This window comes from Hippopotamus amphibius, chromosome 11, assembly GCF_030028045.1.
Source record: "Hippopotamus amphibius kiboko isolate mHipAmp2 chromosome 11, mHipAmp2.hap2, whole genome shotgun sequence".
In the NCBI taxonomy this organism is placed as follows: Eukaryota; Metazoa; Chordata; class Mammalia; order Artiodactyla; family Hippopotamidae; genus Hippopotamus; species Hippopotamus amphibius.
Window position 1 is genome coordinate 46,315,493 of NC_080196.1, and position 25,411 is coordinate 46,340,903.

A 25,411-nucleotide genomic window follows, 5' to 3' on the forward strand; every position below is an offset into this window, starting at 1 on the left:
TCTGAAGGATAGTTTAGGAATATACCCACATTTAACAGAATGTTTCGATGGGAGAAAACTCTTTCCAAGTCCCAAACAACATATTTAAAATACTACCTTCTTTCCGACTTTAGCACTGTCCACAAAAGGGGGAAAAAGTGACTAAGTTAATTGTGAAATCCCACGGGCTCCTTTGCTGAGATTTATAGAACTGTTGGATCAGTGGGACCCAATAAGTCCATGAAATTGTATGCAAATGTTGTGCACAAGTGTATTTTTGGGGAGAGCTTACATCAGATTCTCAAAGTGACCCATGGCACACAAATAAATATTCATTTAAGTACCACAACTATTAACTGCTTCACAGAGAAACGCAGACATAAGTACCAACCTCTGGGTCATACTAAGTATGGGAGATAAACTGAGTCGAGACTTCTGTCTACAATCCATCTTTTTTTTTTAAGATTTTTTTTCATGCAGACCATTTTTAAAGTCTTTATTGAATTTGTTACAATATTGCTTCTGTTTTATATTTTGGTGTTTTGGCCGTGAGGCATGTGGGATCTTAGCTGACCGACCAGGGATTGAACATGCACCCCCTGCGCTGGAAGGCGAAGTTTTAACCACTGGACCACCAGGGAAATCCCCCCCCCTTTTTTTTTAAGTAATCCATCCGTATTCCCACCTAGCTCTCTGCCATCCACATAAATTTGATGCCAGAACTTGCTTGGAATCTTGAAAGGACAAAACATTACTGAAAATTGCAGTTTTTTGATGCTGTAACATGTAAATATTTACATATTACTCAACTTGCTGAGATTTTTTAGAGGCCAATAATAAGAGGTTTTACTCATGTCACAGAAGACACTGCAATCACTGGCCACTCATCTCCCTCCCCCATCATGACCCACAGGCCACACACCAAATAAGAACAGATGCCTGAAATGCATGTGAAATGCTCTAGAACTGAAACTTGCCAGCTGATACTGAAAAGCTGTGCTTCACAGGCATACAATCAAGTACTGCACAATAAATTAAAACCTGCAAAACAATTCCAAGATGCAAAAGAAATATACACTGACCTTCATGAGATGCTGATTTATCCATTTCGTAAATGTTTTCTTTTGAACTTTGTCCCGTTCATCTGCAAGGTGGATAAAAGAGATAAAAGAAGGTTGGTAAAACACTATGAATAAGAGACTTTCATTATCACTATGCAAATAAAGAAAATTAAGGTGTTCAAAAAATACTGTTTGGTGCACTTGAATTTTCTTGGTAAGTTTTGGCACCTTGAGACTGTCTGTGAGAAAGACTGGCCTCTTTCCAGTATGGCATTTGCCAGCACTGCTCTCCACGTGCTCTACGGCATCACTCCCACCGCCACCACCACCAGGAAGTCCTCTCATCCCCACCACTACCCAGCTTCAGATGAGCCCTTGCATGAACTTCCCAAAACACTGGACCACAGATTACCTCCCAGCTGGCCTTCACGACCACAAGAGGGAAGGGAGGCAGTGTCATTCCCATCCCACAGAAGAGGAAATTAGGACTTCAAGAGATTAAAAGACTTGACGATTATTCAACAAAAGGCTTAAAGCTGTGATAAAAGGCAGGACTGAATTCAGGTCCTCTGGCTTGAAGTGGACGTTGGTTTTATTATGAGCCATGCTGCTTCTCTCCTAGATTTCCTGTGTTGAACTATCTGGTAACAACAAAACACCCCACTAGATCCTTGCCATGGTGATACTGTCCTAGTTACTAGACACCGTGCAGAGAAGGGTGAGGGGAGGTCTGATGATTTAGGAAGGAAGAGCACTGGAACGTTCCGGTTCATCAAGTTACTATTTCAAAGAGATTCCTAATCTTCAACATCTAGAGAGGATGCTGGAAGCCACACTCTCTCCCCCTCCTGCTCCCAGGCAGCAATCCCCGCTCTCCTGTCTCTTCCTCCCTCCTCTCTACATCTGGGGCCGGCTCTTCCTTTCTCACCGGTGGTCCTCCGTCCTTTCCCACCATTAGTCCAAGTCTCCATCCTCTCCCTGGGGGCAAACAGGCCTTAATCTCTTTATCTCTTTCCCTCCACAGTCTTCATCCCTGAGCCCCCATACACTACTTCAAGTGGAACAAAAACTTCTTTGAAAATGCTTGCCTAAAAACAGAGCTACAGTATGATCCAGCAATCCCATTCGTGGGCATATGTCTGGAGAAAACCATAATTTGAAAAGATACATGCACCCCAATGTTCACTGCAGCACTATTTACAATAGCCAAAACATGGAAACAACCTAAATGTCCATCAACAAAGGACTAGATAAAGAAGATGTGGTACATATATACAGTGGAATATAAGCCATAAAAAAAGACGAAATAATGCCATTTGTAGCAATGTGATGCATTATCATACTAAGTGAAATCAGTCAGAAAGGCAAATACCATATGAATCACTCATATGTGGAATCTAATTTTAAAAACGATACAAATGAACTTATTTACAAAACAGAAACAGACTTACAGATCTCGAAAACAAACTTACGGTTACCAAAGGGGAAACATGGGGTGGGCGGGGGGCGGAATCAGGAACTTGGGATTAACACACACACACTACTATATGTAAGATAGATAACCAACAAGGACTACTGTACAGCACAGGGAACTCTACTCAACATTCTGTGATAACCTATGTAGGAAAAGAATCAGAGAAAAAAATGAATATATGTATATGTATAACTGAATCACTTTGCTGTACACCTGAAACTAACACAATATTGTATATCAACTATAGTCTAATAAATTTTAAAAAAAGAAAAAAAGAAAATGCTTTTAAAAAAAGAAAAAAGAAAATTCATGAACAGTATTTATGTGCTTCACACTAAACATAAACAAAAATAAATATGTCAACTGGGAAAATATCTGTAAAACAAGACAAAGGTTACTAATATTAACAAAAAAACATAAAAAAGAATAAGATGAACATTAATGTAAAACAGGGCAAAAGCAGACAATGAAAATGATTAAAAATTTATCAAATGAAATTAATTTTAAAAAAGAAAAAATTAAATGCCCACAGATACTCGATCTCACTAGCAAAAAATAACATAGAATAAAAATAAGCTTTTTCACCTATCAAGTTGCCAAGATTTTACGGAAAAAAAAATTCACATTGACGAGGGCACAAGGAACATATATATATATGTGTGTGTACGTGTGTATATGTGTGTGTGTGTGTGTGTATGTATATATTGCTAGTGGAAATGTAATTTGTTTTAAATCTCATAGACCTGCACTGTCAATCCTGCAGCCCTTAGTCACATATGTGGCTATTTAACTTCAAGCCAAAATTAATCAAAACAAAATAAAATTAGCAACTCAGTTGCTTGATTACACCAGTCACAATACAGAACGTTCCCGCCATCACAAAAATTTCTACTGACAGCGCTGCTCGACAATTTGTCAATAAACATCAAAAGCCTTAAAAATATATATACCTTTGGGGAAGGGGATATGGGGAGATATGTATACATATGGCTGATTCACTTTGTGGATAACTTTTAGTAAAGTAATCCAAAGGTTTGTTCAGATTCGATTCTTTGCAAAGCTACCCAGCGATGGCATATTACTTACAGCTCTCCTACCCTTTAATGCCAACATGAAAGGGCAGGGAAGGGACCATGTAACTTCCCTCGTATTTGTAAGCATTTCTTCTCCAGAAGATCCCCTTGAAACCCTTCCCACTTCCCATCACCATCAGGGAGAACCCAAAAGGCACCTGAACAGAGCCTAGCATTTGGTACCACCAATAACGCATTCCCTTTCAGTGCCCAAACTTCTAGTCTCATTCTTGACTTCACATTGGGTATTAAAAATTGTAGAAGCTGACCAAGAAGATAGAGGTTTGCTAAATCTGAATATAAATACTCAGAATTTATGCTAAAATTATTAAACTTGCCTGATCCCCAATGTAAAATCCCCAGGTACTTTGCATATAACTACTCTGCCAAGACCAATTTTATCAATAATTGTTAACCAACATTACCATCCACAAAATATTTATGAATTCCCCTGTTGGCCGCTTTGAGGCATGATCTAGACCGCAGTCACCTCTGAATACCGCACAGTAGATGCCACGATGCTTCTATGCACTCAAAAAACAAATGCCCATGATGTGAATTAATTATGCTTCCCAAAGGACAGTCCTACTCAGGATAACAAGGTACAATCCCTTATATACTTAGATACAGTGGTATATGTTACTGTATCTCTTAAAGGAATAATGATGTTGTAAATGTCTTTCAGCTTTGCTATTCCTAAAGAGGTCCGAATGAACCTAAATAATTAGTAACTAAGGCAATAAGAAAGAAAGAGAAGCAACCTACTAGTCCCAGCTTCCCTCCCTCACTCATCCCAGCACCCATGAGACCCTTGGATGAGCCCAGCGCTACATGGTACCGGGCCTCCCAGGCTGGACGGCGAGAGCGCCTGCCCTTGCTCTCTGGAGCTGTCACCTGGAGAGGGCACCTGACAGGAAGGCAGTGTGACAAGCACGCCAGCTGAGCAGAGGACGTGGCACGCACCACACAAGCAGCACAAAGAAGAGAAAGGCCACCCCTGTTGGGGCAGGCAGGTGGGGCTGGAAGGAGGGCAAGCAGATTAGCAAGACAGAAGCCAGCCCAGTGCAGGCTTCTCCATCGAAAAGAAACCCTCCACATGCTCTCCAGCATTTAGTATTTGTAGACTTTCTGATGATGGCCATTCTGACTGGTGTGAGGTGACACCTTATTGTAGTTTTGATTTGCATTTCTCTAATAATTAGGGAACTTAACAATTTGGAGGTTCCTTCAAAAACTAAAAATAGAGCTACCATATGATCCAGCAATCCCACTCCTGGGTGTAGCTCCAGAGAATACTGTAAGTTAAAAAGATACATGCACTCCTATGTTCACAGCAGCACTGTTTACAGTAGACAAGACATGGAAGCAACCTAAATGTCTACTGACAGATGAATGGATAAAGAAGATGTGGTACATATATACAATGGAGTATTACTCAGCCATAAAAAAGAAGGAAATAATGCCAATTGCAGCCACATGACTGGACCTAGAGATTATCATACTAAGTGAAGTAAATCAGACAGAGAAAGACAAATATCATAGATCACTTACATGTGGAATCTAAAAACAATGATACAAATGAACTTTATTTACAAATAGACATAGAAAACAAACTTACAGTTACCAAAAGGAAAGGTGGGGCCGGGGGAGGTCGAGATAAATTAGGAATTTGGGAGTAACAGATACACACTACTATACAGAAAACAGACAAACAACAAGGACCTATTGAACAGCACAGGGAACTCTACTCAATATTCTGTAATAACCTATACGTGAAAAGAATCTGAAAAAGAACAAGTGTAACACATTCACAGCGTTGTGTTGGTTTCAGGTGTGCAGCTCACTGCGCTGCACACCTGAAAACTAACACAACACTGTAAATCAACGATACTTCGACAAAAATGAATTAAAAAAAGAAACCCTGATCTCATAATTTCAGATTGAAAGAAGCCTAGTTGGAGCCCAAGTGCTGTGATTCCCCCCAGAACTGCTTCCACTACCCCCAAATCCTGCCGCCTTTCCTTTCAAAAGGAAGTGCTGAGCACACCCCCATCACAGACGGTGCTGGGCGCCCGGCCCTGCTGCCAGCTGTGGACTTCGGACAAGCGGCTGCAAACGAGGGAACTCCTCACCAAGTCAGTGCTCCTATCACATTTCAGCAGTGCTTTTCTAACCTCCAGCAAAGAAAACAGAGTGAGGAAAAAAAGAGTACTTCCTAGGTGATATCCATATTAATACCATCCAACTGATAACCTAGGACCCTAATGTTAAATCGCCAAGAAAAAAACATAAAGTGTATTATTAATCAAAAATCTTACAGTTCAAGAATACACAGCTTCCCTTGGGACTTCCCTGGTGGTGCAGGGGTTAAGAATCCACCTGCCAATGCAGGGGACACGGGTTCGAGCCCTGGTTCAGGAAGATCCCACAGGCCACGGACCAACTAGGCCTGTGCACCACAGCTACTGAGCCTGCGCTCTAGAGCCCATGAGCCACAGCTACCAAAGCCCACATGCCTAGAGCCTGTGCTCCACAACAAGAGAAGCCACTGCAATGAGAAGACTGCACAACACAACTAAGAGTAGCCTCCTCTCGCTGCAACTAGAGAAAGCCCATGTGCAGCAACGAAGATGCTATGCAGCCAATACATAAATAAAATAAATAAATAAATAAAAATTAAAAAAATAAAAAAAGAATAGTTTCCATATCAAGTTACAAAACATGAGATGAAAGCATTCCTGTAACCATCTACCAAATTTTTTTAATGTATTAAATCATCATGTAATAATATGAACTCTAATAAATTTACTCTGTCCACTAAATTCAACATATGATGTGTATTATACAAACTCCTCTTGGTACATGATGGTTAATGAAATATATTTATTTTTAAAAAAGAATATATGTATGCATAACTGAATCACTCTGCTGTACAGCAGAAATTAACACACTGTAAATCAACTATACTTCAATTAAAAATAAATTTATAAAAATAAAATATCTCTCTTTAGGTTGTGAAAAGCCACACGCATTGATATGTCAATTGCATAATTTATGACAGAAAATTAGAAGCAATCTAATTATCTACTATTTGATGATGATTAAATTCTGATCTGTCCTTTTAAAATATACATATATATATTTACTTTCTAAATTAATAAAAACTGGTCCTATCTTTGAAGGAATATGAAGAACACACATTCTTAAAAACTAATCACTTATTGCTTAATTTCTTAGCCACGTGGTAGATCAAGAAAGCTGACTCAATCAAATGATCAAATAATGAGAGACTCACAAATAATACAACCATAAAACGGCTTTTTTGATCCCTGCGGCTCTGCTGTGGTTGTTGCCTGCAGCTCAAAGGCACTGCTGGAAAGGTAAGGTGGGGCTAAATTTCAGCAGGTTAGTACTGAGGTGGTATCTGGGGAGTACGGTCCACAGCTAAAGCACTGGCTAAGGTACAAAGACGGAAGTGAACTACATAACACATGATTCATAGATTCGGATCCTGTCTGCTAACAGTAACAACCTAATCTTTTCTTTTAAACCACGATAAACCTAGATGAGTCCTCTTCAAGTACACCAAGTGAGGTTCCTTAACACACAAGGGCTCCCACAATGCTGCAATAATGAGGAAGGAGTTAATGTGGACATTAGGGGCTCAACTTTCTTCAGGAAAGCAACTTAAAATCCTGCAGTAGTTTATGTCTGGGGAGGCTGTGACTTACCACTTTCCATACACATTATTTCAAAAAGGAGCATTCCTGATGACACCATCTAATTTTCCAATTACAAGTCTCATAATGGTTCTTTATTTCACTTCAGTGAGGGATGTCTAACGCTGAGATTTATATTTAGGGCAACGGTACTAAGACAACAAAAAGGAAAAATCACTCCTGAGTTTTTAACTGATCCTACTGGTTTTACAGACTACCCATTTTTCTGAATGAAGTTCTGTAACATCCTTCTATTAGAAAACTATTTCATTTAAAGAGTACATTTTAAATGAAAACACACATTTACAATCAACTCGCAAAGTACAACATGGCTGAACATTCTGTAAGGACGCAGAATGCAAACAATAACAGAATTTGAAAAAAACAAAAAAGTATAAAAAGAGCACTGATTATTACAACCTACCCTGACTGGTCTTCAGTAAAATCCAATCAAAGCTAAACCCACTTTGTATCACACACAAAATAACTATTAAAATTATTTCAACACATATCCTATACCCAACTACAGGGGGAAGTTCTGTCCAGGGAGCCTCAGGGGTTGTCCCAGGAGTCTGTCCAGATCTCTGAAAGGTGCCCCACAGTCTGCTAAAGCCCCACTGTGCGAACCCATTCAGCTCCTATAACTTCCCTCTCCCCATCCTGCAGCACGAAAGTGAGATGACAGGTAGGCTACTGACCCATGCAGCACATCAGGCCCACCAGCCTCGAGTTCCAATCTCCATCATCTCTCAGGACCTGCCCCATCCTTCCACGGGAAATCAGTCAGTCCAGCAGCTCCCTAAACTCTCCCAACCAAAGTTCATGTGTCAGAGTCCTGGTAAGATTCTGGGTAGAAAGGAAAACACTGACTAGACACTCCCACTCACAAGCTGACAACTTGGTCAACACCCCCTTTTAAACAAACATGAGCAAAGCCAGCCTCCTCCACTATTTTGTAGGGGACGCAGACAACACTTCCTAAAAAGAAACTAAATCATCTCTTTCTCCTTTGAGGCTTAAAGCTGTTCATGTGAAGTCCCTTAAAAAGAGAGCTTTGATTGCCTAACTTTTTTTTTGCAACGAGGCAAACCAATTGGATGTTAGATTTCACTGCTGCACCAGCTCATCACATTCCCTCCTCTAACACCCCAGGCAGGATTCCCCTAGGATAAAAAAACAACAACCAGCTCAACTAGTTTAACTCATCCTTGATATGTGCGCTGTGAAGGTGATTTAGAAAGCCTGGCTTTATAGGTCTAGACATACCTCCTTCAGGGGAAATATCACTATCAGGTATTTCTTTCTGCACCTTCACACATTTCTATGTGAATCTCACCACGATTCTTTGAGCTGGATGGTACATCTTCATTTTAAAGATATAACAAACAAGGTTTGGGGAGATTAATTAAGAAACTAGCCTCAGATTTCACAGCCTAAGTGGGATCTGAAATCTGATTCTAAAACCCACTTCTTTTCTATGTCATCAAATAACAGAAACCCCAATCTAATAATGCAGGAAAAACAAGGAGTCTCCAACTTATAAGGACTTACATTTTCGGGCATGAAGAAAAACATCAAGAAATGAGAATCCTTGTTCTAAAGGATCTGTTCTAAAGCACCAGACCAAGTGTCCTCAGCACAACTCTGATTGTCTGAGGCATTAGACAAACAGACTTGCCCGAACAGAAACTGTACAAACAGTAACTCCACAAACAACAAACAGAAAATGATCACTACTTATTTTTGGCAACAGGAAACCAGCCCAATTTGATCACACCAAGGGAAAGAGACAATGCCAGGTTAACAGTGACTTTAAATGTGCTTTGAAATATCCAAGTATGGTTTCTAACTCTACTCTAAATAGACTGTAAACAACAAAAATATATCAACTTCTGCAAAAGTTTCAAGTATCTTTCACTTTCTTTCCCTTTCCAATTGTCTGTTTCAGAGCCTCAACTACCAACTACCGAAAAGCCTAGGCCCACCTATTTCCCTGAAAGAGGGTGAAAATAATAGCAAACGCTCCGTGAGCACTTGCTATGTGCTAGGTACTGTTTTCACCTACACGCATGTAACACAGACTGCATGGCATCCTCACACAACCCATAATAGGGTCATGCCACTCACAGAAGGACCCTAGGCACTTAGCGCTTAAACGTTTGCCCAGGATCACACAGCTATTAAGGGCAGGGGGTGGGGAGAAGACGGAGGTGCAAAAGCATATTCAATGTTATCATTTCGTACTCAGAACACAAAATGCTAACTTTTAAAAAATAAGCTAATAAAAAGGAAAACCTGAGGCTTGGTCAAATCTTCAGTAGTGGGGATACACAAAAGATGTAATCCACCTTCTGCACAATAGGGATTCTAGAAAGTGGAGGAAGGGGACTCAGGATGGTTTCCTAGTAGGTCACATCAGAATTCAGGACAAGGATGAGATTTCTGCATTTATTAATAAAGGTCAGGTGTGAATTTTAGAAGACTGTGAAACCCTTGGCAAAAGTTTCTGTCTAAAAAAAAGAAAGAGAGAGAGAAAAAGGAAGGAAGGAAGGGAAGAAGAGAGGGAGGGAGAGAGGAAGGGGGGAAGAGGGAGGGAGGGAGGGAAAAGAAAAGATGAAGTGGTGGAGTTGCGTGGGGGGGGGGGGGGAAGATGGGAGGAAAAGGAAAAAGGGGATCTAGGTAATTTCCCTCCTACAGCCAGGAAATAGCTCTGTAATACAATACAACGGGAAAAGCTGTAAGATTTCTTCCATTACAGAAGAAGGAAAACTGGCTGGAAGAAATAGTTGGGATCAGTGAGAAGACCAGCTCCTGAAAGGACAGACAATGTCCAGCTGTGACCAGGGAGCTGGGTGAGAGAGGGTCAGACCTGTTGCCATCACCACTCCTCAGGACCCCCATGAGCCTCACCCCTCATCCCCCAGGTGCCCTGGGCCTCATTCCAGTAACAACAGCCCTGCCCACTTAACAGGACCTTCACCCCCAGTGGTTTCAGCCAACGTCACTGGGACAAGAGGTTGGAGGTGCAATGAGTAAGAGATGGGAGTCCCTGCTCCCGTTTTGGTTGAAAACTCTTCCCAAATACTCTCACAGAAGCATCATGATGTTCCCATGAGCACAGAGGTACAGCTGGTGTCCATTTCCGGTTCACCCACCAGTCTGTGTGCCCTGCCTCTCTGTAGGACCACAGACGTAGAGGAAGAAAGTGAACATCTCTGAGCCATAGCCACTCCCACCCCCATCCCATTTTGTTAAAACCAAGATTCTTCTCAGGACAATTCCACCAAAATTGTGCCATTGATCTAGTCATCATTTAAAAAAAAAAGTTTGCAAAACATCTAGGACTCCAGAAATGAAAGTATACCAATGTTATTCCCAGTATTTCTTTAGTTTAGTCACGACTTCAAAGCCCCATATAAATACTTCATGCCTATAGCTGGTCTCCCAATAAGGAGTCCTGTTCTGGCTCTGCTGTCGTTACTTCTGGCCGCAGCAGACCTCATGCTTTTGCATTATGCAAAGACACACTTCAACAGTTTGGTGGAGAGAGGTTCTCTACTTTCATTCTCAAGATTCAATTCTTCTTTCTTTCTCTTCTACAAGAAATGACAGCATCAAAAACTCTAAGGCTGTCCTTTTCTCATTACTGGTTTTATCAGTTTAAATTCCCAATGCTGATGATTTTCTTAGCATTTATTTTTTATAACTATTATTTGCTAAGATCTGAATCTAAATGAAATTGACATTACTTTCTATCATAGTCCCTCCTTGATCAGAGCACCATCGATCCACTGCTTCTGCGCTAGATCCAAGTATGGTTAAAAACCACAGTTAAAAAGGAGTTAATGGCATGTGTAAATGATAATCTTCATAGAAATGCTCTTTACATTTTCAGAAATCCTTAAACCTTCTGCCAAGGAAATGAAGGCCGCTTACAAAGGAGATGGAACTGACAGTGCATCTCAGACACACAGCATAATAAAATCTTCAGATTTAGGCTCCCTGGCAGGACATGAGGAAATTATACAGTATTAGAATGGGAATGAGAAAAACTTTTAAATAAAAAATTTTAAATTCTAAATAAACCATTTAGAAAAAAGTATAGAAAATTGTTTTAAAAATAGTTGGGTAGGAAGAGTGTTTCAAAACAAGTTACAAAACCCAAAAGAAACGAAACACAGAATGACTGACAAGTTTGAGAAAGCACTGCTATCATAGCAGATGCTGTAACTGAAGTTTTGAAAAAATGACCAAAGAAACTATATGCTATATATATAATACACACCAAGAATATCCAAAATAGAAGACTAAGTCCTATTAATAATCAGTAAGAAAAAATGGCAGTCCCTCCCCAACTACAGAGGATGTCAGCGCACAATTCAAAGAAAAAGGAATGACAAAGATACGGGGAAAGGCTCCCCCAGCCTTCCAACCAGGGAATGCACGTGAAGCAAATGATTTCACACGGCAGAAATTTTATAAGAATGGCAATAACTAATGCAGAGACAGGCAGCCCCATGTGTACAACAGCAAAAAAAAAAAAACTCAGGGCAATTTGTCAGGATCCACTACAAATTAAAATGCATACAACTTTCTGTATGAACAATTCTACGTGTAGTAAATCTAAAGAATTACTTGTGTATATATATGATCAGCACACAAGGACGTTTACTGTAGCAAAACATATGATACCACGTAAATGTCAGTCAATAGGCGGTTAGATAAATGAATTATATATTTTGCCCACCTTCTAAACTATTAAGGGAAAACTTGTACAGTGACATAAAATGATTTCAGGATGTACGGTTAAGTGGAAAAATACAAAATAATGAATACACATAAAAGATGCACATCAAGTTGAGAAAACCGTTTCACCATAAGAGTGGGAGCTAAAAGAGCAGGGGCTTGGCGCAATAAATTTCACATTTCACTCTGCGTATGTCTAGATGGAGTGTTTCAATCTTTTACAAGGAAGATGTATTTGTGGATTACTATTAACGATAACTGTGAGGAAAAAAGTGATTAAAGTTGTTTTATTCACTTATGTATTCAACACTCTGGTAGAGTCTAGAGAAGATACAGAGAAAAGACAGACCCGGGCCGGAGCATCCCCATTCCGATCCGAAGATGAAGAGAAACACCTCAGCTATGGGTAGGCTTGTTCTTAGGCTGCTGGGGGCAGAAGGGAGGGAGGGGAGAGGGGGCAGGGAGAAGACAGGGGAGGGAGAGGGGGATGGAGAAGGGGGGAGGGAGGTGGGAGGAGGGAGGAGGGGGGAGGAGGGAGGAGAGGGGGAGGAGGGAGGAGAGGGGGGAGGGGGGAGGAGAGGGGGGAGGAGGGAGGAGAGGGGGAGGGGAGGGGGGAGGGAGAAGAGAGGGGAGGGAAGGGGAGAGGGGACAGGGAGAAGACAGGGGAGGGAGAGGGGGATAGAGAAGAGGGGAGGGAGGTGGGAGGAGGGGGGAGGAGGGAGGAGAGGGGGGAGGAGGGAGGAGAGGGGGAGGGGAGGGGGGAGGGAGAAGAGAGGGGAGGGAAGGGGAGAGGGGACAGGGAGAAGACAGGGGAGGGAGAGGGGATGGAGAAGTGGGGAGGGAGGCAGGAGGAGGGAGGAGAGAGGGGAGGAGGGAGGAGAGGGAGGAGGGGAGGGGGCAGGGAGAAGAGAGGGGAGGGAAGGGGAGAGGGAGAGACGAGAAAGGGAGAAGTGGGAGGGGAGGGCGGGAAAAATGGGAGGACCCAGAGGCCGGGAGAAGAAGGGGCGGGGCAGCTGGTGACACCTCTTCAGAGGATGGCTGCCCAGGCCAGGATACGAAACGATGAGTCTTTGTCTTTAAGAGAGTCTCTGAAAGGAGAATCAGTAACTGAGAAAACACTCAGAAATCACCCTGCTTGGAGGGTATCCTGGGTTGAAGTTTAACTGCCATGGAACAACACGCAGTCTGGTTCTGTCCTGATTGTCAGGAATCCAGAAATAGCACAGGGGTAGGATGTGTTAAGTAAGCTGAGGCACAGATGATGTAGAACAATAGACCCCATAAATCCTTCCCACAAACACCCTTTTGTGTATCCGCTGCACGGCCCCCATCCATGATCAGATCACGTGCTGCACTGTCAGGGCAGCAGCTGCGGACCAACAGGAGCGGATCAACAGTACCGGGTTCTGCTAATGGGTTCTGCTCTGAAGAAGACCTTACTGGTATCTGTTCTCACAACTGGCCAAGAATTGAAAACAAAACTCCTAGTATCTGCTTTCAATCTACTTTCTCCCACCTGAGCATCCTAAAAACACCGGCACATAGGAACATAAAGAACCTTCCAGTTACAGCTACGCTGTTGGAAGGTAAGTGCTGTCTTGAAGCTGACTGCCGCCGTTCTGAGTCACCACGCAGGACAGAAAGTCTCTTCAGTTCTCTGTCTGTGTTACACGAACGTCCCAAGCCCATGGGAAATACTGGGTGACTCACACGCACAGCACTTTCCCTCCTGTAACAACCGGGCCAGACCCAGAGTGAGTCAGCAGCAGGGATAAGACGGTGGAGAGCACCCAAGACAAGACCCCGATGCCCCGGGGAAAACGTCCACCCAGGCCTGGTTCACACTGAGACTGCCTCCTGCCCAGGGTTTTTATTTAAGTGTAGTTTACAGCTTCTGGGGGCACCTGCCCTAGTTACAGGATCACCAAGCATGCCGCGGTGGGCTTCAGAAGCCACACGCCAGGTGACCCAACCCATCCCAGAAGGGCTCTGCCACCAGCCCCACACCCAACTCCACCCCACCTCCACCCCCACCATCACCCCCATCCCCACCATCACTGCCACAGCCCCCACCATCACCCCTACCACCCCACCCCACCCCCACCATCACCAACCCGATCACCGCCCCCACCCCCAATACCGCACCCCTCCCACAGGTGCTCCCAGGAGCACTGGTGAGCAAAAGGAGAGGCAGGCAGATGACTAAGTGTCTGGGATGCCAGGAGAGTTCTCCCTGGGGCCCTTCTTCCTCTTGTGCAGGGAAGAGCTTCAAGCCTGAGTTAGCCAGGGCTGTGTTCTCCCAGCCAGAGCTCACCCAGAACATCACAGGTGACACAGACGGACATAAAACAGCTGACGAAAGTCAGAAGAGCAAAGAGCTTCTCCCCAAGTTACTCACTAGAGTATCACCTTGCATGGACCATTTCCACACTTCTACATTCTACAGAAGTCTTGCCTTGTCCACTGGCTTTTTTCCCTTGCAAAACCAAAGGCAAATTTTGGTTTTCAAAAGAAACGGATCCTGAGACTTTCCTGGTGGCGCAGTGGTTAAGAATCTGCCTGCCAATGCAGGAGACACAGGTTCGAGTCCTGGTCCAGGAGGATCCAACATGCTGCGGAGCAACCAAGCCTGCGAGCCACAACTACTGAGCCCACGCACTGCAACTACTGAAGCCCGCGCACCTAGGGTCCGTGCTCTGCAACGAGAGAAGCCACCGCAATAAGAAGCCCGTGCACCGCAATGAAGACCCAATGCAGCCAATAAATACAAATAAATAAATATTAAAATAAATAAATTAAAATAAACCAAAAGAAATGGATCTTCAGAGAGAGTTTCCAGTGTCTCTAAATACTCTACGCATCTTTATTATCTACTATTAGAATAGTGGTCCCAAACTTTCCAATTCCATAAGCCCTCCCACCCGTCTTTATGAGAAAGCAACGTGTCTGTCCTAGCCCCTAAAAAGAAGAAAATGTATTTAAGAAGGTCGTCAATACACACTTTCATTAATGATACATTACAGAATAAAAGTCAGGGCTCCAAGAGCAAAGAGGAGAAACTGAATGATCACGTGCCAGACAGCAGCCGCTCAGGAGGACGTTCTGCTCACAGCTGATACTGTGTGGGAAAACAGGCACCCTGAGGTGATGCTGATGGGAGACCCCACCGGTAGTATCTTTGGGACTTTGGCAACAGTGATAAACGAGCCTTTAAAATGTTCCTAATATTCATGTATTCTGACACGGTAAGTACAATGCTGGACATTTACACATCACTTCCTGTGCCAGGCCCTGCCTTCGGCATTTGAGATCTTCACCGTGGAGGTCTGTTATGACTCCTCCACCTTCACAGTGGAGGAAACTGAAGCACTGGGACGTTCTTTTTTCAAGGTCCAAAAGGACTACGGTAAGGCAAGAAAGGTATGGGGCCTACTTCTCCCCGTCCCTGTTTCTCCCTGAATATGTTCAATATTTCAAGTGAAGAATATAAGAAAACCAATACAGAAGAAATATTTCTTTATAATATATAAGATTTTTAATCTAAAATTCATATACTTATATTTCCTACTAACTGGATTAGTAGAGAATCTGGGATCAAACGGCAGCAGTCGGCCCCCAATCCGTACTCTTGACCCCTGATGCCACCCTGCTTCTGGAAGACAGTCTACAGAAAACCCAAAATTCAAACTACATTTTACATAAGGAAATGTTCCTCTCAACACTAAACATACCTGAAACCAACACAACGTTGCAAAACAACTACACTTCAATACAAATTAAATTTAAAAAAAAGAATACATTCTTTCTTCTATGCCATGCTCCTTCCCTCGTTTATTACGTGTGGCTCTATAAATTTCTAGCGGTGTAATTTTTAGATACTTACAACTTCTTTGCCTCTTTTGTAAATTGAGGATAACAATAAAAGATTGTTAATGACAAAAAGAAAAAAACAACATTAAGTCTAATTCTTGCCTGATAGATACTCAAAACCTGTAAAGCTATTATTAATTATTACCTATTAACAGAAAAATGTGAAGTAATCTCAACATCCAAGGACAGAAAAGTGAGCAACTCAGTTACAGCATGACCACAAAATGATTGTGCTTTCATTAAATAAACACTGCACAGTTTCCATGACATGGAAAACACCGATTACAACATCAGTATTTTCTTCCCGTTTTTCTTCAAGGAATACCCGTGATTTTTTACAGCTGGAAGGAAGGGTTGTATAGCAGGCATTCTTGTGAGAGTTTTGCTTTGAGAACCCCTCAATTTGTACAACTACTTCCTTAAAAAGTCTTATTCTTTCCCTTTCTGGCTGTTCCTGGTATCACCTCAAACACGTGTGCTGACACTGAAACAGACTCAGGCAGACACTGAAAGTGCTGGGGAATTTTTCCATTTAAAGCTACGGGGTTCCCCCAGAGAGCAGCGCACCACCACGTGGGCTCATTAGCCAGAAATTAACTGAGCACTGAGCACCTCTGTCTGGCTCAAATTTATTTCAATGATGAAGTACTTTCAAGGCTCCTAAGGCCAGAGGTGTGACGCAGTGATCTGCTCCAGCCCAAACCTATTCCTTAAAAATATGGAGAGATGGCTCGAGAAACGATGTTAGTTTAAACTTGAGGCATCACCTGACATCTAGAGACTAAAACCCTCAAAGCAAGCCATTAAAAATATATAAACTCAGTCTCCATTTTTTGTATGCAAATCTCTGTAACTACCTAAATTCGTAATGGTTTGAACTACATCTCCCATGAACCTTAGATTTCCAGGCACGTAAAGATCATATTTAACCTCTTCCTGGGGTCTCCACTGTTTCCAAACCTACTCTTTTTCTTTTTTCTTTTTTAAATGAGCTAGGCTTTTTCAGAAGGTAGCATTCCATGCATTCAGCAAGCATCTCTTGAGAACCCAGTGTAGAGGAACAAAATTTGCCAACTCAAAATGTCTCTTTGGCCTGTGGATTCTTTCCAGCTGAAAACAATCAAGGCCCAAAAGACTCAGAAAGAAACTTTGACCTTCCCCCTAACTGTCTGAAAAGTTCAGACAGACAGCCTGTTCCCAGAACAGAGCTATCTCAAGAGTTATCTGCAAAGAATATGGGCTACGTGTGGTCAGGGGAACAGGACCTAGAGGTCAGAGTCCACTCTGTGTCCCGTTGCCTCTGCCTGGGCCAGCAAACATTTACCAAACCTTTGCTCTGCCATCTTCCTGTGAACTACCTCCCTCCACTCTGAAGTCCCAAACCACCACCCCCAACAACCTCTTTTGTCTTCAGCCAAAGATGGTATTTAAGGAGAGGACTTCAGCCATGCCGGCAAGTTTTCTCCTGGGTCTCTCCCACGTACACATGTTATTAAACTTGTGCTGGATTTTCTCCTGTTAATCTGTTTCCCATCAATTTAATTCTTAGACCTGCCAGAACCTAGAAGGGCAGAGGAATATTTCTCCCTCCCCAATACCACAAGGTGTTCAGGCAAGTGCCAGGTACTGGTGCACAAAATGGCCTGAGTTCCACACCTGCCTGGGCCCAGCAGAAAGAGACCTGGAACCAAGAATTCGCAAAACTGCCTGACGAGTGCTACGACAGAATTATGCAAAAGGACCTTAGCCTGATTTTATTTTATTTTTTAAACTGAGGTGTAACTAACAAAATAAAACAAGGAAATGCCAAGTGTTCAGTTCAGAGAGTCTGGACAGTTGTTTGCATCCTATGCCTGGCACTCAAAACAAGACAGAAAACACTTCCACCCCCTTGTGCCCCGCCCCTCTGCAGTCCATCCCCACACCCCCTCCCACAGGCAACATGATTTTATCACTATAGTTTCTCATGCTCTAAAATTTCACATAAATAGAACCTATCTGATTCTAGCCTCTTTCACTCAGCCTAACATTTTTAAGAGTCACTCGTGTTGCTGCGTGTATTCGTGTTGTTCCCTGTGGTGGCGGACAGGTATTTCACTGCATGGACCTACCAGCTGGGTTCTTCATTCACCTGCTGAGGAATGCTGGGCACTTTCCAACAGCACTGTAGCGATCTGCATGCCTACAAATAAGGCTGAGGTGCACCTGTGTGGCTTCATCTCTTTGATTTATATTTGTACGTGTTTTTAATGTAGGGGGCAAGGAGGCAGAGTATGTAAGGTTGGGACCAATAAGATTCACAAAGAAAATAGATCAGGGAGAAGGCAAAATCCCGAGAGAGCTAAAAATGTGGTGTCAGGCAGGGATAAAGTACGGGATGCGTGTAAAAGAGTCCTGGACGATTGGGCCGGACAGAAGGCCTATAAAGACATGCCACGCTAAGGAGCTGGAACTCTATGAGAAAGGCATCAACAACAGTGAATAGAAGTTCAATTTTCCGTACAACCTCAGCAAGGTGGTTTCAAAGCACACCTACTTTGAAGGCAGGAAGACCTGGCCTCAAATCTCCTCTCTTGCTACTAACCCTATACGCTGGAGTAAGTCAGTAAAACTCCCTAAGATGTATTTTCTTCATCTGTAAAATGGAGAAAATGCCACCCATTTCAAAGACCAGTAAAGAGGCTGAAAAGAAATTATGAAAACCACACAGCTAAGAGAACACTTGGCATAAAATGGGAGCCCCTCCTAGTGCTGTGGGATGGATTTAAATGCACTCACCCCAAACCGGGCCTGGAATCCAAGAGCACCATCAGAAGCACCTGGACAGCCTCTGCTACTCTCACACTGCCTCAGAAACTGCAGATTTACCTCCGGTAACCAATTTCTGGACTATTTTTGAATTAAGTTAATCAATTTTCTCTGGAGAAGATTTTTAGGGAGACACAGAAAGAGTGAGTGCAAGTGAACAGAATGAGGTTTGCAGCAGCAACAGGACATGAATCAGGGCTACACACTCAACTTGACCCTGGTCACAGGTTACTGCTGCCATGAAAAACAAGTCTGATTATCCAGGAACAGTGCAACAGCAAAGCCACGTAAAGGCCCACAGCTCCAAAGTGCAGCACAGAACATAGTAATGCTTCTTAAAACAGAACTTTTTGTTTAAAAGAACCATTTCAGAAATCCACTTCTCCTGATTATGAAATTTTCAATTACAAAACAAAACTTTCTGCACCTTTTAGCAATAGGAATAGAAAATAAATGAAAGCATTAGATTGTGATATATGCCCTCCAAGTGACCTCCGCTGGAAATACTGTAACTTTTATAAAGTGAAACTTTTTCAAGGAAATTAACTCAACAGGAGAAATACAAAGCTTATTTGTAGATGCCGACCTTTTAAAAAGTATAAACAAAATACCCTGACGTTCACAGTAAAGGCAGATTTATGTCTGACTTCGTACAACTTTTTCCTTTCTTTTTATTGATAGGTTTTTTTTTGAGGTATAATTGATATACAGTATTATACAAGTTGCAGGTGTACAAAATAGTGATTCACAATTTTTAAAAGTTATACTGCAGTTACAGTTATTGTAACATATTGGCAATACTCCCTGTGCTGTACAGTACACCCCTGTAGCTTATTTATTTATACATACCAGTTTGTACCTCTTCATCCCCTACCCCTCTCTTGCCCCTCCCCTCCTTCCTTCTTCCACCACTAATCCGTTCTCTACATCCATACAATTTTTAAATTCTATTTCTGCAGATGGGGTCTACATAACTCATTCTTTCTGAAGTCCGTGCTCTTTGCTGAGAGATCCAGATTTAATTTACTTTAGCATGTCATCCACCACAGCGCCTTAGGAGTAATGTGCTCACCTGACTCTGAACACAGACCATCTCCTTTATCCTCTCCTGAGCCTCATGAATATTTATTAGCTAAATATATGTGAAGTCTGAGACGGCTTGACTATAGTAACTGAGGATATAGTCCTTAAGAAGTTCCAAGAGCTATGTAAACACAGCCACCAAAATTAAAACCTCACATATATTACATCTAGAGTCACACAAACCAACTGTCAAAAAATACCGTTGAGCCATAAATATTTTAGTGTGATAAAAGAAATGACTTCATAGTCCTAAGATAAATTTCTTAAACCTAAAAATACTTCTCAGTCAAAACTGCATATGGAAAAAGTATTTAAATTGAGACATATGTTCTTTATTTTATTTTATAAGTCTGGAATAATTTCAGCTAGTTACAACTTATTCAGAGGTTGGGTACTTTTCAGAATCCTAAAGGTTTCAGATAAAAAACAGGATTATAAAGTAAATGTGATCGGATTATCCTTTCTAGTTCACTAATTTCTGGTAATACTAACCAATGCCTATTTTTTTCGTCTGCAAAGTGTGCCCCAGAACTACAGAAAATATCCCCAAAAGCATGAAATATATACAAATCGGAAAGGACTGGCTTAAAGGAGCATATGATATAGGGATATTGTGGGGTATGACAGAAGTATGTAAAATACAGCTCCTGCCATCAAGGCAGTTCACGTCTACAGAGGAAATAAAAACAAAAAACAAGATACTTGACACAGAATGAAAAGCCTACTGACCACGGTAGGAGCGGAATCAGGGCAGGGTGCCCAGCATCATCCTGGACACTTGTGAAGGCCCGTGGGCACCCGAGCAGACAACCCTCTGGGTAGAAGGGCCACCAGCAGAAGTTGCCCCAGGACAAGCAGACGTGAGCTAGGAATGAGCATTAGTGAGGCCACACTGCAGCCCACACTTCCTGGCAAAACAAAAGGAGGCCCTAATAGATGAGAGCGATTTATCCAACTCCACTCAGCTAGTCACCAGATCTTGAAGCCCATCTTTGGGTCACCAAATCCCATATTCTTGCTAAAACTACCAGCAAAGAGCCTGACTTAGAGGATGCCAAGTTTAAGAACACTGAAATTTTAACAAATGCTGGAGAGGCTGTGGAGAAAATGGAACCCTCCTACACTGTTGGTGGCAGTGTAAACTGGTGCAGTCACTATGGAGAACAGTATGGAGGTTCCTCAGAAAACTAAAAGTAGAGCTGCCATATGATCCAGCAATCCCACTCCTGGGCATATAACCAGACAAAACTCTAATTCAGCCCCTGTGCAGCAGCACTATTTACAACAGCCAAGACATGGAAGCAACTTAAATGTCCATTGACAGATGAATGGAGAAAGATGTGGTCCATATATACAACAGAATGCTATGCAACCATAAAAAAGAATAAAATAATCCCATTTGCAGCAACATGGATAGACCTAGAGATTATCATACCAAGCAAAGTCAGTCAGAAACAGAAAGACAAATACCATGTGATATCACTTACATGTGGAATCTAAAATAAGACACAAATGGACATATCTGTAAGACAGAAACAGACTCACAGACATAGAGAACAGACTTGTGGTTGCCAAGGGGGAGGGTAGGTGGGAGAAGGAAGGATTGGGAGTTTGATTTGGACTTTTTTTTTTTGGCCGTGCCATGCGACTTGCGGAATCTTAGTTCCCCGACCAGAGACTGAACTTGGGCCACAGCAGTGAAAGCGCCAAGTCCTAACCACTGGATAACCAGGGAAGTTGGACGTATGATATTAGCAAATGCAAATTATTATATATAGGATGGATAAACAACAAGTTCCTACTGTAGAGAACAGGGAACTATATTCAACATCCTGTGATATACCACAATGGGAAAAAATGTGAAAAAGAAGATACGTGTGTATAACTGAGTTACTTTGCTCTACAGCAGAAATTAACACAGCATTGTAAATCAACCATACTTCAATAAAATTTTTTTAAAAAAACAAATTTTCTCACACCTTAAAATCAAATGTCGTAACATAATACTTTGAAAAATATTCATATGTTCTCCTTTGCCTCTAGACATAAAGTGTTCATCACTATAAAAAAATAAAGAAATTATATGCTATCAAAAGATGGATAATCACTTCCAACTTACAAACTGGGATTATTCAGAACTATATAACTCTGCTTTAGAGAGTGTTACTAATTGCTTTATTCCTTTCCCCTCCCTGCCTCCTTTGCATCAGGAGTTCATAGAATTCTCCTCCAGGGTAGAAAAGACATCCTTCCAGTCTGACAGCAAAGCCACAGGGCCAGCTAAAAGGAGCACAGTGAGGGCTATGAAACAGGCAGGGTGTGCGAGGCAGGCAGGGAAGTCGGGGGCCAGACCATGGGAGCAGGAGCCAAGGAATAATGTGGAAGCAGAAGGCAGCTCCTGCTCTTCCTCTCTATTTGGGACCCTGAGAAGAAGGCCACCCTTGGTTCTACTTGGTACAGACTGAACACACCAGGAGCCTGGCTGGGGCACTGGCCAGAGGTCACCTGGCAGGGAGAAGGCGCTCTGTCACAAGGGCTGCAGAGCAGGTCATGTGGGAGAGAGCCAGGGAGCATCCCAGCCAAGACCTCCCAAGGGTTGCTGCTCCCGAGGGATCCCAGGTAAAGTCAAGTAAATGAAGGACGTGGCCTCAGTCACAAGAATGGGCCCCAAGTTCATGGTTACAGACTTGGAATCAGTGGCCAACAGAGCGCCAAGCATCCGACAGGGAAGAAGCATCACCGGGAGGCAGAAGCATCACCGGGAGGAAGAAGCATCACTGGGAGGAAGAAGCATCAGCAGGAGGCAGAAGCATCACCGGGAGGCAGAAGCACTCAAAGGGCTGGATGAAGACTGGTGGTGTGCGCACTCTGCTTCTCCAGGAAGGCAAGGTCCCAGAAGACACCGCCCGCCCCACAGGCGCCCAGAGGAAAGGAGGGAAGGGGGCTGCCCGCGGGACCAAGTGTTCTTAACCAGGAGACACAGGACGGCAGGGCTGTCCACGTGACCACACCAGACTAAGCTTGCACATTTTCTCTACTAGTCACAGGGTGAGACTCACTGAACACAACCAGAGCAGCTAGGAAATGAAATAAAATATATATATTTTTTCATATTCTTTTCCATTATGGTTTATCACAGGATATTGAATATAGTTGCCTATGCTCTACAGTAGGACCTTGTTGTTTATCCATTCTATATACAATAGAATTTGCACCCGCTAATCCCAAACTCCCAATCCGTCCCTCCACCCCCCACCCCCCCCTCCCCGGCAACCACAAGTCTGTTCTCTATGTCTGTGAGTCTGTTATAATCTCTAGGTCCATCCATGTTGCTGCAAATGGCATAATTTGGTTCTTTTTTTATGGAAGAGTAATATTCCATTGTATATATACACCACATCTTTACCCATTCTTCTGTCAATGGACATTTAGGTTGTTTCCATGTCTTGACTACTGTGAACAGTGCTGCTACAAACATAGTGGTGCATGTATCTTTCTGAATTAGAGTTTTGTCTGGTTATATGCCCAGGAGTGGGACTGCTGGATCACACGGTAATTCTATTTTTAGTTTTCTGAGGAACCTCCATACTGTTTTCCGCAGTGGCTGCACCAAATTACATTCCCACCAGCAGTGTAGGAGGGTTCCCTTTTGAAAGAAAATATTTTTTTTGCATTTCCAAGCTTAATTGTGAATCAAATCTTTCTACCCTGCTACACAGGCAGAAAAGCTGCTTTTTACTGAGAACAACATAAAGTCATGCTATTGTCTCAAGACTAAAAGTTCTGTAGCCACTGTATATGGTCTGGGGAAGAATCAGTGTCTCACAACTAGTTCAGTCTTGAGCCAGAAATGGCTAAAATATTCATTCAGACTATTTCATTTCTAAAACAAAGGGGGAAAATCCTTCCAGGGAGCAAAAAAAGAAAAAAGAAAAAAAAAAGACTACACCTTTCGAAAAGCAGAACCTCAAACAATGCAACTTTAGACCACTGCAAGATAGTGACAGACAGCCCTATTACGTACATAGTAGAAACGGCATTGCTCTTTCTCAGGAAAGGCTTTGACAGTTGAAGCTAAAATAGTGACAGTCTGTACATGGCCGTGTGTAGTCGGCCAGTAAAGATCAAACCCAAGTATTCATAAGGATGGGGGAGGAACGGCTGAGAGCCTCATGTGAACACAAATGTAAATCAACAAAATCTTACTCTGGGGACTTCCTAGGTGGTGCTGTGGTTAAGAATCCACCTGCCAATGCAGGGGACATGGGTTCGAGCCCTGGTCCAGGAAGACTGAACATGCCACGGAGCAAGCCCATGTGCCACAACTATTGAGCCGGCGCTCTAGAGCCCGTGAGCCAAAACTATTGAGCCTGTGTGCTGCAACTACTGAAGGCCACGCGCCTAGAGCCCGTGCTCCATAACAAGAGAAGCCACCGCCATGGGAAGCCTGCGAACCACAATGAAGAGCAGCCCCTGCTCGCCACAACCACAGAAAGCCCGTGTGCAACAACGAAGACCGAACACAGTCAATAAATAAATAAATAAATAAATAAAATTTATTTTAAACAAACACTTGCTCCGCATTTTCTAATCCATGTTGCAGCACATCATGTGGATGACAGTACTTCCCATGTTGAAAAAGTACAGCAGAGCCAGCTGGTGACTCTCACCAGAGTCCTTAGTAACAGAAACTCTGATTTGGATGGGTCACACTGTTACCTGAAACAGAAACCACACTTCGCAGCCTTCCTTCGGCAGGCATGGCCAAATGATGAAGTTCTGGTCAATAAAATGAAAGCAGTAGCATCATATGGCAATTTCTAGAAATTTTCTATGAAAGACCCCTGGTTCCCCTTTATCCCTTCTTCCCTCTTTCTTCCTTTCTACTGGCTGGGAAGCTGACCTGACGGATGAAGTTCTAGCAGCCATCCTGGACCACAAGGCAGCTCCCTAAGGCTCCTGCATGAGCAAGGTTCAAGGAGCCTGGGCTACTAACGGTGGTGGCGTTTTCAGTATTTGTGCTGAGCCAGCCTTGGATTCTACAGAAAAGAGAAGTAAACTTCTTCCCCTTTAAGTCGCTGTTATTTTGTTTTCATCTGCAAAATAGCATTATTATTAGCTGATTCTAATCCTAAACAAATTCAGAGCTTTCCAAGAAATCTGCTACTGAGAGCTCTTTAAAATGGAAAATCTCCTGCGAGAGAAATAGACATCACTTACAAAATACAAAGTAAAGAATTTAGTACATAAGTAAAGTAAGTGAGAAAGAGAAAGACAAATACCATATGGTATCACTTATATGTGGAATCTAAATATGACACAAATGAACTTATCTATGAAACAGAAACAGACTCACAGACAAAGAGAACAGACTTGTGGTTGCCAGGAGGAGGGAAGGAGTGTATGGAATCAGAGTTTGGGGTTAGCAGATGCAAACTATTGTAATATACAGGATGGATAAACAACGAGGTCCTACTGTAGATCACAGGGAACTGTATTTAATATCTTGTGATAAACCATAATGGAAAAAATATTTTTTAAATGTGTATATATGTATAACTGAATCACTCTGTTGTACAGCAGAAATTAACACAACAC

General features: G+C 42.6%; 1 protein-coding gene across 9 annotated transcripts in view; it reads right to left on the reverse strand.

Moving 5' to 3' along the window:
- DST (dystonin) overlaps positions 1-25,411 on the reverse strand; it is a 470,805-nt gene that overhangs the window by 267,702 nt on the left and 177,692 nt on the right. For all 9 annotated transcript variants that reach the window (XM_057698598.1, XM_057698604.1, XM_057698599.1 and 6 more), the window contains one exon: positions 1,062-1,123. In XM_057698598.1, the coding sequence (XP_057554581.1) occupies positions 1,062-1,123 (62 nt within the window). The remainder of the gene's footprint in view (positions 1-1,061; positions 1,124-25,411) is intronic.